The 12,884-nt window shown below is 40.7% G+C and overlaps 2 protein-coding genes across 3 annotated transcripts in view; both read left to right on the forward strand.

Moving 5' to 3' along the window:
- The window catches only part of abat (4-aminobutyrate aminotransferase), a 79,833-nt gene extending 76,390 nt beyond the window's left edge, over nucleotides 1-3,443 (forward strand). The window contains exon 17 of the mRNA XM_079519401.1: nucleotides 1-3,443. This exon is cut by the window's left edge and continues 387 nt beyond it. The gene's annotated coding sequence lies outside the window, so the exon portion shown is untranslated.
- A 2,885-nt stretch (nucleotides 3,444-6,328) lies between these two features.
- abcc1 (ATP binding cassette subfamily C member 1 (ABCC1 blood group)) overlaps nucleotides 6,329-12,884 on the forward strand; it is an 84,360-nt gene continuing 77,804 nt past the window's right edge. For both annotated transcript variants that reach the window (XM_079520165.1, XM_079520166.1), the window contains exons 1-2: nucleotides 6,329-6,521; nucleotides 9,855-10,031. In XM_079520165.1, coding sequence (XP_079376291.1) covers nucleotides 6,474-6,521; nucleotides 9,855-10,031 — 225 coding nt within the window. In that variant the 5' untranslated portion in view covers nucleotides 6,329-6,473. The remainder of the gene's footprint in view (nucleotides 6,522-9,854; nucleotides 10,032-12,884) is intronic.

Raw genomic sequence — 12,884 nt, forward strand, 5'->3', positions numbered from 1 at the left:
AGAGATCAACCTCTTTCCTTCCGTCCTCTCATACTGTATGTGACGATGCCATCATTATTATCTCCTTTGATAATCAAGGCAGCCGGTATTGGAAAACGTGACCATAACAATAAGACCCAGACCTCGCTAGGAATCTCGCCACTTTTTTGTTTTGTTTTGTTTTGTTTTGTCGTCGCCGTTGTTGTTGATGTTGCAGAGCCGATAATGTCGCTGTGAAATAACGTAGCTCTATGTTCCACTAATAATTCCACCATTTGCTCATAATGAGGAACTGTGCTCGCCGTGTCTGTCGTTCACTAATGTTCACTAAACCTGACTGGAGGCTATAGCAGCGAACACATGATAAGGTGCACGCTTGACCTGACTTAGAGGACTTAGCAATAACATAGTCAGTTCTCACATTTCAGCCTCCCCTCCGTCCGTCCGTCTGTGTGTCTTACATGATGATGTAGCACCCAGGTGAAATTTTATTTTTATACGTGCCACAGTTGTTCACCTGAAAATAACTTGAACTTCGGTTCATTTTAAGGCGAGTGACTTCCGAAGTAAAAGTAGACGCTGAAGTCGTACAGTGAAGCAGAGACGTGACTTTTAACCGCATGAGCCCCCGCTGTCCAATGTTCTTGAAGATCTGCATGGTACTCGCGCAGGTGTTTTTGGCAAAGATAGTTATTGTAGAGGAAAAACATGAGGGGGGGGGGGACCCGTTGGGGACTGCGGTCAACCAAGAATATAGGTTTAAGTAGTTAAAAGCACAGCTTTTTGTCACCGGCTTGGGGAGAGGACGCATCCTCCCCTGGTGTCACAGAACATATCCCTCTTAGTGTGAACAGAACACACACCATCGCTTGAAACCCACCGTGCGAGCAAGCATTAAGCGCTACGACCGCCGATTTTCTTCTGCTCCATGTTAACACATGCAGCCGTTCTCACTGGCCACGCACACATTGAAATGTATTGACCACCGCCAGAGTACGTCCTGCTGTGGCGAGGTTTGACGAGTCACAGTCACGCACGATGAATCGCGTGAGCGACACCCCGCGGTCCTTGGCCACCTTTATACGCACAACTGTTCCCTGCCACTCCTGCTGTCTCTGGCCTATACAGTCAGTGGATCGCTAGTGGTTAGGAGCTGGCACTGATGAGACTATTCTGTGGAATACGGAATAGCGTCAGTCCAAGTCAGAATACAGTTGGGTGCCACCGATATTGTCCCTTATCATTTGACCCATTTAGGCCTGACCTCAAAATTTAAAAAAAATCCTTCTAAATCCTCCAGTTTTCTGAAATAAATATTCTCACGATGTTTCAAAAATAGCAGACCTACAAGCTCGTAGCGCGCCACTCGGTGGCGCGCTATGAGCTTGTAGATCTGCTATTTTTCAATAGCTAAATTATAACAATGTTTAAAACACCAAAAGCGGTTCCCGCCCAAAATGGGTTAACTGTCCTTTTGCGCAGATCACGCAAACCTCAGCAAAAAGAAAAGGACAATATCAATGGCCTCCAACTGTATACAGTCAGTGGATCGCTAGTGATTAGGAGCTGGCACTGATGAGACTATTCTGTGGAACACAAAATAGCATCAGTCCAAGTCAGAATACATGTTAGCAGTATTAGTGACTGCATTTAAAAAAATATATATATATTAAGAATACTTGTTGGGTCTTGTTTGGTAGCCTTGGAAGTATCGCTCTAGTCTACAGGGACTCCTGTTCACTCTCGACCAGGCGTAACAGTCAGGCGTGATAACATCATATTGATCGTTGATCCAGATTGTTTTGTCTCTCAGGAGGTGAGACCCAACGTTAGAAACAGGGTTATCCATAGAAATCCAAATCTGTATATATTAGGCTGATTTCACAGCCTAGTATGTATGCGTCCAGCAAGTCCCAACTGATAAGAATTATACTTGTTATGCTTCTGTGTTTTCATGCTTTCTCTATTTTCTTTTCTCTCGTTTCCTTTTTTTTAAGAACTTGACTTTTCAGCCTGAAATGTTTTATGCCCTGAAAAAATGTGATTTGTAAAGGACCATGACAATGTTCTAGAATATTAACTATAGTGCCTGCATGTTTCTTAAAATGCACCCTTTTTATTCTATTTCTCTCCTCATTACTCCAATGATGACCACCACCATTTCTACCAATGCGTCATGTGAATTGGGTTCTCAGCACATTCATGATGCCTGAACAAAGGTCTGAAAGCAGCCATATGGGCTTGTTCATGAATAATATCGATTTTGTCTAGTGTATGCGTGCCATTTGATGCCTGTAGTAATGTATCTCCAAAGCCACAGAACTGTGGCAACCTGTGCCAAAATGGCATTTGCCCCAAAGGCGCTTATGTTTAATTGCCAGGCCTTGTGAAATAGTATAGTTCAAGAATTTCACATGTGCTAAAACTGTGGTGACAGAGGTTTCTATCTAAATAAATACAACCTGTCATCACGCCCAACAGTACCTTGTTGTTCAGGTGTTACGAATGCATCCTAAACCCCGTTCATTATGAAGTGTCACCCAATAAGGTTAGCAGCATCATCATCATCAACCTAATTCTTCTTGCTAACATACTGTACGTACGAGCTAGTAAACCTTTGTTTACATTCACGTTGAATAAATTGACTACCGTAAAGCTTAATGTAAAAGTACAGTACCGGTATGTGTTGATTCGTGTAGCGACACATGTGGGCCAATTTCTCGCACATGAATTAAACCTAGGGCTCCCACTTTAACAGAGTTATTTTTGGCATGTCGATACAGTGAAAAGGTACGGGAAAAAAAACATCTGTCAAAAATAGCCAATCTTCAAGCCCACGACATGCCACATCGTGGCGGCATTGTGAGCCTGCAAGTCGTCTATTTTTGCAATTTGTTGTACGACAAACTATTGTATAGGGCTTACGTGCTCAATTATTAAGTCCTGTTGAGGCTTTAGTGCATGTTTGCAATAACTGGCCCATGATGTTGAGCGTCCTTGTGCGTTTATTGTTATGAGAAAGCTCCAGTCGTCGATGTAATAATGACATACTGCACAAGGTAGATGAACATTGTTTTGAATTGCTCTCTTTTCAATGTTTCTTTCTGTGTTGTCGTGGTCACATTGAAAATAGTAAGAGGTAGAGGTGATCTTTGCATGTGTCTCCGATAGGCCGAGCATTATCCTGGTGGTAATATTAATACCAATAATAATAATAATCCTCATTAAATGACCATGAGAGTACCATGTCTTATTACTGCGTCAATCAGTATTGTATAGAGAACTGTGTATGATTGATGACCTGTTTTAATATTTTAACAAGTAATGTCTGTTTGCACTGTTCTGTGTGATATAAGAAGATGATTATTGATGTAATTATTACAGAAGGTTCTAATTATCATTGTCTATAAAGAAGCATCCTATTCTATGTACCCTAAAAGAATAAACCTTAATGCAATTTTGAGTACATTTTCCTGGTGTTTATTTGCTGCAATCATGCAATGTTAATGGAAGTTGCGTGTGTCGGGGGGTGTGCGTGTGCGTGTGTGTGTGTGTGTGCGTGTGTGTGTGGATGTGTGTGGCTGTGGTGTGTTGTAGGCATTATGCACATGTGCATGGGCTTGTGCATGCGTGCACACAATTTAATACTTGCAATGACAAGAACTAAACAGAAAATACTGCATATAATATATCGCATGTGAATCACCATATTCACATAATTTTGATTGGGGACACAGGTAGCTCATTGAAGTGATTATAGTTTTATTTACTTTGCACAAAGTAAGTGTCTATTTTAGAGTATAAATATGCAGAATAACCGACTTGATTTGACATAACTTAAGTGACATAGCTTTAGTACTATTTTAAGATTGAAGAACTGTATCTTTGGTAAAACTATGCATATTCAATTTGGTTAAGAATGGTCTAAACATCAGATCAAATACCTGGCTACGGTGTGTAGTTGATTCAAATCTGAGGGGGGGGTAAAAAAAAAAACTTTGGCCCCTGGTCGTGGAATGACCTGCAGTACAGACTAAAATTGGCCCTGAAGGTTCCATTGAGAAGTTTCAAAAAGGATCATCTTAGATGTAGGCCCTACATTCCAACACCTGCACATGTTCGTATGTGTACTAGCGTTTGTATACTATAGGCCTATATATTTATTATTTCTGTCTATGTTGTACATTGTGTATTTGCTCTGTGCACATTTTTTGCACCCGGTTACTAATAGTGCGCCATTTTGGAGATTTGTTATATTGTATGTAGGTCCTTTGAGATGTATCAATATCATGGATGTATTACATTACATTACATTACATTACAGTCATTTAGCAGACGCTTTTATCCAAAGCGACTTACAATAAGTGTATTCAACATAGGTAGGGAACAAAAACTACTAATCACCAGAAGTCTTTAGTGCATTTTCTGCAAAAACATTGCATTAGCTGTTATTAGCTGTTGTTTCATTTGACACGTACGATGTAACATTGAAGTGTAATTTTATTTCTGCCTCTCTTGGCCAGTTCCCACTTGTACTGTAAAATGATCTCAGTCTCAATGTGTTTTTACTGGTTAAATAAAGGTAACAAAAATATATATAAAGTCATCCATCCTCATGGTCAGTAGGAATTTGAGCGAGGAACACACTGAGGACATCCAACTATGCATGCACGGTGCACCTCATATTTCAGCACCTCGACTGCATTAAAAACAAAGCTTCTCAAAGCGTCTCAAGTCAAAACACTGGTCAGGTTCCTTGGCTTGAGGCCTCCCACCTAGAACTCACCTAACCCGGCCATGCTATGCTAGGGTGGGATGGATGGCTCAGGGTAAAGCAACTTGCATTGGGCCTGGTCTTCAAGATTAAAAAACAAAAAACAACAAAAACGGACGTTTATACCTAACAGGCTATACTTCAACAATGTGAAAGACACACAGAGACACAACACACACAACGTATTATTAGTGCTTCTACCACTAATTATGTCATATAGTCTAGTTGCATGTCTCTATGAATTGAATGTCCAGGACCACAAGGGAAAAGAGACCCTATATGGCTTTTTGTGTTAATAATCGTTTTAAAATCTTACCACTGTAGCCCACTGTTTACAAATTGTTAATACAGTGTTCAATCAATCAATCAATCAATCAATCAATCAATCAAGAAAGACCTTGAACAGTTACAGTAGGGTTCATGAGTAGGGTTGCAGTGTAATGGCGCCCTCTATCTGTAACCTTCCCCTGCTACACCCCCCTATGGCTACACCCGACTACACCAAGCATGAGATACATTTATACCTTGTTTTGTTTTGTTGTTTAAAATCATTGGTTAAAAAAGTGTGCTTGTTTAAGCCACTCTGGCACTAACTGGATTTAAATGCATTTAAATGGATTTAAATTCACGTTTACATGATATCATACATGCTGAATGATCTCAATAACAAAATAATGTCCAATTGTCAATCGTGTGTTCAAGGTTATTTTACTGTGATCTCATAGCAATAATACACTTATTCCAAACTATGTTAAAGCAATATAATTTGCTTCCTTACTATTTTAATATCACCTTCAAGTAATTATTTCACAAGTAAATCATTATTGCATTATTTTATTGTATTATCATTACACCTCCTACATGTAATACAAGGGCACAGAACTACCACCTCCTGCTGTGTTGCCATGCCTGTTTATTATAAGTGACTTCAGCTTTTTTCCCCTCTTTTTTTATATATTTTAATATGTCAAGTCGCTTGTTTTTTTGTTCTTTCTTTCTTTGTTTTGCTTGTTTATAATTTAAAAAAACAAACATTGTTTCATTATTGTTAAATCAGTTCTCAAACATTTTGCATGTCGCCAATGGAGGCTTTCTTGGCTTTATCCTTTAAGCAATCCTAATTTATTCAATCAATAAATTAATCAATCAATGATGCCCATATTGAATGAATGTAGTTCTCTGCAGAAATAATATTATTATTCATATTAATAATAATACTACTAATAATAATAATAATAATACTAATAATAATAATAATAATAAAATGTTTCAAATATATTCAAAATACTTTGTTTTCAAGATCTTTTTTTTGACAATATAGCAGATCTACAAAGCTGCATTTTCAAATAGCCAGTGTTTAAAGTGCTCAGAAAAAAAAAGAAGAAAAAAAAAGTATTCCCCCTCCCTACATTGTTTTCCCTTTTGACTTTCTTTATATGATGATTTCCATCTTGTATTATTTTATTATTCTACATACTGTGAAATAAAAACTTCAAATAGACCCGGCTGCTTATTTATGGCACAATGTGGCAACCCTGTGAGAGAGAGAGGGGAGAGAGAGAAGAGAGAGAGAGAGAGAGACTCAGCGAGCTGCTTACAGAACCCAGACTGTTACAGGCAGAGCAGAGAGAGTGTTATCAAACCAAAGCCTCTGGCTCTCTCTCTCCCTCTAAGAGACATTACCACACAACTTTCCATTGGCACCACAACCCTACAGCCCATGGGGTTTGACAGATTCTGCAGTCTGGACGGTTCCGATCCGTTCTGGGTGAGTTTTTGTTTTGTTTTTGCACGCCCACGTTTGCTGTTGCCATTTAACTTTGTCCCAGTTGTTATTGTTGTTGGAATGGGGGCTACACACACCACACACAAAGCTAATGTTGGGACAGTGCTAACGTTAGCTTAGCTGTATAATCACCTGCACTACAGCACTGTGACTGCACTGTACTGTCAGGGTTGGAGTGGTGTTAATGAAAGAGCCATAATATGCAATCTAATGAACGACGTGTTTCATTGTTAAATAATGATATTAAAAAAGGGGGAAAGACTTTGCATCTGTTGCTTTGCCTTTTATCATGTGCTGCTGCTGTTCAAGAAGCCTGGTGTCAGCAAATGACTGCTATATGATTAAAACATGTCCATTCATTGTAGGATCATGCTCAATTCAGGGCATTTTTTACACACGACGAGACACCGAGAGAACATCGATTGACATCGCGATGTAGTTGCTGTGTCTAGACATCCACAAAACGTGCCAGCAGCATATCAATGTATGGCATGCATGGCTCATTGATTTGAAATGGTTCCAATTCAATTATAGCCACCAATCAAGACATAATGTAAATCTAAATGGCTACATTTCCAGTTGGAGAACATGGTGTAATAGCTTCAAGGCTGAGAAGAGGATCAGCTTTTGTGCTCTGATGCTGTGCTTTGATAAGCTAGCTTTCTCCTCCTACCTTATAGATGCCTACTAATGTAGGAGTGCTTCTAATTTGTAAATAATTAGTTTTAGGGCAGATTTTAGAAGACAACTCACTCATGTGACTCCTGTTCAGTTCTCCCTGGCAACAGTCCAAATCAAAATACCCCCCTCTCCCCCCCCCCCCCCCCCCCCCCCCCTGAATGTTGGAATTCAATCTACCTATAAAGAAAAAAAGAGTGTCTTTCTTAATTCAGTTTAGACTAGAGCGGACTATACAAGTGTTGTACCTTCACTGAACCAGAAATGCACTCGACAGGTGCATTATTACAAGTACTGTATGTGTGGTTGTCTCAAAGAACTCAGCAAGTGAGTACAAGTGCTCTTCTGCTGCAAAGTCATTGGCAACTGGGTTGGAACTTAGTTGGAGCTGAGGTTCAGTGAGACATACAGTGTTTGTCTTAGAGGCTGTCACGAGGACGTCGCGGGCTGTTCCCCGCCTAAGTTTGAGAACGATATAAAACTTTACTGCGTCTACATTGCGGTTATGTTAATTATGTTTGCTGTACACACAAGACCGGTAAACTGCTCCGTTTTCAAGATAAAGATGCAGTACACATCTACAGCCTGTCAATCTGTTCCCCCAAACCTGTTTCTTTGTGTATATATTGGAAGGTTGGAATGTACCTAAATGTAGCACTTGGCACTAGCCTTGATGACCTTACAGGCGTACATGCAGAGGCTCAACTTTTATGTCATTTTGATAGCATTTTATGTAGACATGTCACATGGCACTCTATTAGTGTATACTCATAGGTTCATTGTATGGATATCCCACTGTTAGACGGATGTTAGGTTCATAGCTTACGTATGATTCTTGATGACCATTTTCTATGTATTTGATGTATTACCATTGCCAACCATGTGTTGTTCTTGCTTGCTGTAAATCGCTCTGGATCGAGTGTCTGCAAAAAGGGTAAAATTGTAAATTCAATTTTTCCTAAAGAAAGAGTGTCTTGCGGTCTCTCTTAGTGCAGTGAGTACTTACAGTAAAAGCATTGCACCTCCACAAATCTGAGAACGTCAGAAGATAATGGAAAAAACAGTGCTCTCTTTTCCTTGAGTTGACGTGAGTCAACAGTCTGTCTTTTTTTTTTAAATTATTTTTATCCCACAATTTTGTAACCCATTTTTTCACCCCTGTGTCAATTATCTAATGTGATCCTGGGCTCTACACACCCTCCGCCAACCTAGTCCCCATATATGGGAGACATGGGGAGAGCAACGGACTTGAACTCGTGCTTCCTTCATGCCTGAGTGTCCCAAGTTGCTCCTTTACACCTGACAGGGGGGAGTTTCCCTGGTTGGACGTAGCGCGTGGAGTCAACAGTCTGTCTTGAGAGACTACACCTCCACTTACCCTGAAATGCACTCATCACAAGTACAACACAAGTACTGTATGTGTGGCTGTGTCAAAGAACACACTACAGCAAGTAAGACGACAAGTGCTCTACAGCTCCAAAGTCATTCAACTGGGGTGGAACTGAGGTTCCCTCTAATGGCACTCAACTGAAGCATACTAACAGCCCCTAGCCCCTTAGATAGCACATTATGTAGACTTAGATAGTATTTTAAACAGACTTATAGCTTGTTACGTAGACAGCTCTAGAATTGCACTTTATGTAGTCATAGCACTTTATAGTACACATGTATAATATATTATATAGTATAGTATGTATAGTTTACATAGATACTCCACTGTTACGTTCTTAGTTTACGCATGATTCATGATAACTACTTTTTATATATGTGATGTATGCCATGCTTTTGTTATTGCTTAATGTAAATCGCTCTGGATTAAGAGCGTCTGCTAAATGCCTAAATTGTAACAGACGGCAACGTTTAATTTGTCAACTTGTGAGACCCACTGCTCTGCCAGTACCAAGTAACCAAACGTGTTTCTTTCTATGTCATCCAGCTGCATTATACTTGCTCTAAAATGTCTACATTTATTAATATTTATTGAATTCAAATCTGCGTTGTGGAAATGGGGTTGTGTGATTTTTTTTTTCTTTCCTTCTGAATGCTGACATGACACCTTCAACAACTGCTGAGCCCCTGTAAAAAAAACAATGACACATTTATTACTGTTTTGAAAAGGTGTTGCTGAGATTGCTATGCATGTTACGGTGCCACTCGGTAATAAATAATAACTTTAGATTTGCCTGCTTCGAAACTGGATTGATCTGCAGCAAGTTAAGCTACAGGCCAAGTTGAATGCTTGTGGTATAGTGGTCAGCTGATGCCAGCAAGCAACATCTTTTGATTCTCATGTGTGAACAACATGCCGTATCCTTTCATGCACGACTGGCCTATATAGTGATATAACGTTTATATAATGACACAAGACATCATATGGGATTTTTAATGTTTCTGTCACTGTCTGTTGTAGATGGGGTTTTCCTGTCAGTTCTACTTATTTTCCACACAATTTCCTGATTTTTTTTTCCCCGAATCCTCTTCTTTTTTTTTTAAGTTGCCGGAAGTAACTGATTTACCAGCTCACACACACGGTATGCGCCGGTGACGCATTGTGAGCTTGTAGATCAGCTATTTATTGTATATAATGACACCAGCCTGGCGCTTTTTCAATATATCGCTGTCGTTCATGTCACGCAGGATTGGAACCGGACCTGGAACACCAGCAACCCAGACCTGACGCAGTGCTTCCAGAACACAGTGCTGGTGTGGTTACCGTGCGCCTACCTCTGGCTATGTGCTCCGCTCTACCTCCTCTACCTCCGCAGCCACGACCATGGCTACATCTGCATGACACACCTCAACAGAGCCAAAACCGTGAGTGGCCTGCAGCATGCCGCCGTTGACCTTTCATGACACCACGACGTGATGACCCCATGCATTATTGCACGCCACTGTGTGGACTCGTAATGTGGAGAGTCTTCGAAGCGTGTTGAACCAACACAAAGCCATGGTCTGTTTGAATGTCTGACTCTCTCGGCTGCTTTTCACGTTGCGCCACGGTCAGTCAGTCAGTCAGTCAGTCAGTCAGGTCACACAACATGTTAACCCATTTTGGGCTGGAACCCCTTTTGGTGTTAGCATTATGTTATGCTTTAGCTATTGAAAAATAGCAGATCTACAAGCTCATAGCGCGCCACCGAGTGGCGCGCTACGAGCTTGTAGGTCTGCTATTTTTGAAAAATCGAGGAACGACTGACATAGAAACATAGCTTTTTCGGAAAACTGTCAGGATGTAGAAGACATTTTTAGAATCAAAGTCAAAATGGGTTAAATGACATCAATACCTCTGTGTTATTTATTGTCTTGGACTTTGCCTCGACAACACCTTGGGCCTCGTGCACAGTAAATACAACTGTACACGTTAGGGCTGTGACTCTTTTGATATCCCACCATTCCAATCAGTTCAGATTATTGGCGTTTCTTTTAACTGCTGTTTTTGCTGCTGTTCATGTATGACGTGATGTCAATTTTCCAGTTTGTTTGCGAATTGTTAGCCTGGGTTTGCAGGGTTCCACGGATCTGAACATGTCACTTGCACTACTCATTTTCAGATCTGCGGAACGCAGCGAATCAGACTGGAAAACCAGGCTAGCAAATTGTATACATGCAAGACTTTTTCTTTAGGCTAACAACCCCACAGTGGGGTGCAGACTTAGTTTAGACTAGTCATTGGTTAGACATGGGTTAAGGTTAGGTTTAGGTGTGCTGCCCTGTGGGAGGTTACGGTTGGGGTGAGGGTTTGAGATAGGTTGTAGTTGTAGGACTAATGACTGGTCTAACCAATGACTAGTCTAGTCTAAACCAAGTAACTAAGTACTGCACCCCAACACAGTAACTTATTTCAATCCACAATGTCAATTGTCCACATCTCCGCCAGCAAATGAGTTAAAAACACACTCACTTGAGAATCCAGTTTGATGGGGTGAGTGGAGGGAGCGGGAGGGTTCAAATGAAGTGTTGCTGTAGATAATATTGCAGACCAATTTCCCCATCCTAACCTCACGTCTCCAGGATTTCCATAGATGAGTGTGCGAGGAAGCAGCTACCCGGGGGCGTGGAATGTACATCTCCTGACCGTCAAAAAGGCATCCTAGTTGACTAGATACAGATAAGCATGTAAAACATAGATTTTCCAGCCTTTCCAGTTATTCCAACATTGTATTGTCAACATACAGTACCGTTTTGTTGTCACAGGGGAGATCTCTATAGATCACAACATCACACATATGGGGCTCCATCTTGCGCCACCCCTTATGCCTAAACTTATTTGCCATTTTTTACTATTTTAAAACATTTAAAAATAGTTCAACTAGCCGATCTACATCGACACGTTGTTAGCTTGTAGATCGGCTATTTGTACTATTTTAAAATGTTTTAAAATAGTAAAAAATGGCAAATACGTTTAGAGGTAAGGGGTGGCGCAAGATATAGGGCATTGCGTGTTCCACACACACACACACACACACACACACACACACACACGACCATGGAGCGGAAGGGAGCGAGTGACATGGAGAGAGTCATTTTGATTTGATTTGCTGTGCTGTCTACGATGTAGTCCATGACAAGGCACAATTATGTCTGCTCTGCTAGTGCTGATACAACATATTTAGTCTGATGATCATTTAATGTGGACAATGTTTAACCTCAGGAAACCCCGACTCATGGCATCGTCATTTCCGTTCCATTTTCATTTTTAGCTCTCCCGAAACACTGGAGCAAAATGTCTACGAAATTACCCAGCCTTGTTATGAGGAACTGGCAGGCCTAAACGGTGTTTAGTTTTGTTCTTTCTCGCTTCAGGCTGGCACCAAATGAATGTAAAACAACCACTTGGAGAGATTTATCTGCAGCAGCGGTTTTCTAACTTGTTGTGCCCAAGGCACATCAAAGGGCAGGTCACATTCCCAAGGCTTTCATAGTGCTTTATAATAACAAACTATTGAATGAATGAATTAATGAATAAAGTGTAGTTGGTTGTATATATTGCAATAATGTTGAAAAATCCCAAGGCACACCTGGCCTTGTCTCAGGGCCCACCACCCACTGAGCAATAGTTGGCTATTTAGTTGGTTATAACTGGTCTAAAAAGTGTGTTTTTAACGGTCTAAACTTACACCGTTTAACCCATTTTAAGCGGGAACCCCTTTTGGTGTTAGCATTATGTTATGCTTTAGCTATTGAAAAATAGCAGATCTACAAGCTCCTAGCGCGCCACCGAGTGGCGCGCTACGAGCTTGTAGGTCTGCTATTTTTGAAAAATCGAAGAACGACTGACATGGAAACATAGCTTTTTCAGAAAACTGTCAGGATGTAGAAGACATTTTTAGAATCTGATCTCAGGTCAAAATGGGATAACAAACTAGCTAATCAACGTCTGAGCAAAGCCTAGACCGCTAAAAAAATTTTTTTAGACCATTAACTAATTTGCCTGCCTCGGTACAACAATCGGAAGCCACTGGTCTACGCAGAACGACAGAATTGTCAAGTTTATGTTCTAGACAGACTAGACTAATGATTAGCCGTTTATATTATAACTAGAGCGGTGCCCGTGGGGCCTCTACAGCGGTGCCCGTTGGGCACTGGCCTACTTGGAACGATGCAAGTTGGACATGCATGCCCCACCCAGATATTATGCGTTGGAGCCTCCACAGCGGTGCTTGTTGG

This window comes from Electrona antarctica, assembly GCF_951216825.1.
Source record: "Electrona antarctica genome assembly, chromosome: 14".
Lineage (NCBI taxonomy): Eukaryota > Metazoa > Chordata > Actinopteri > Myctophiformes > Myctophidae > Electrona > Electrona antarctica.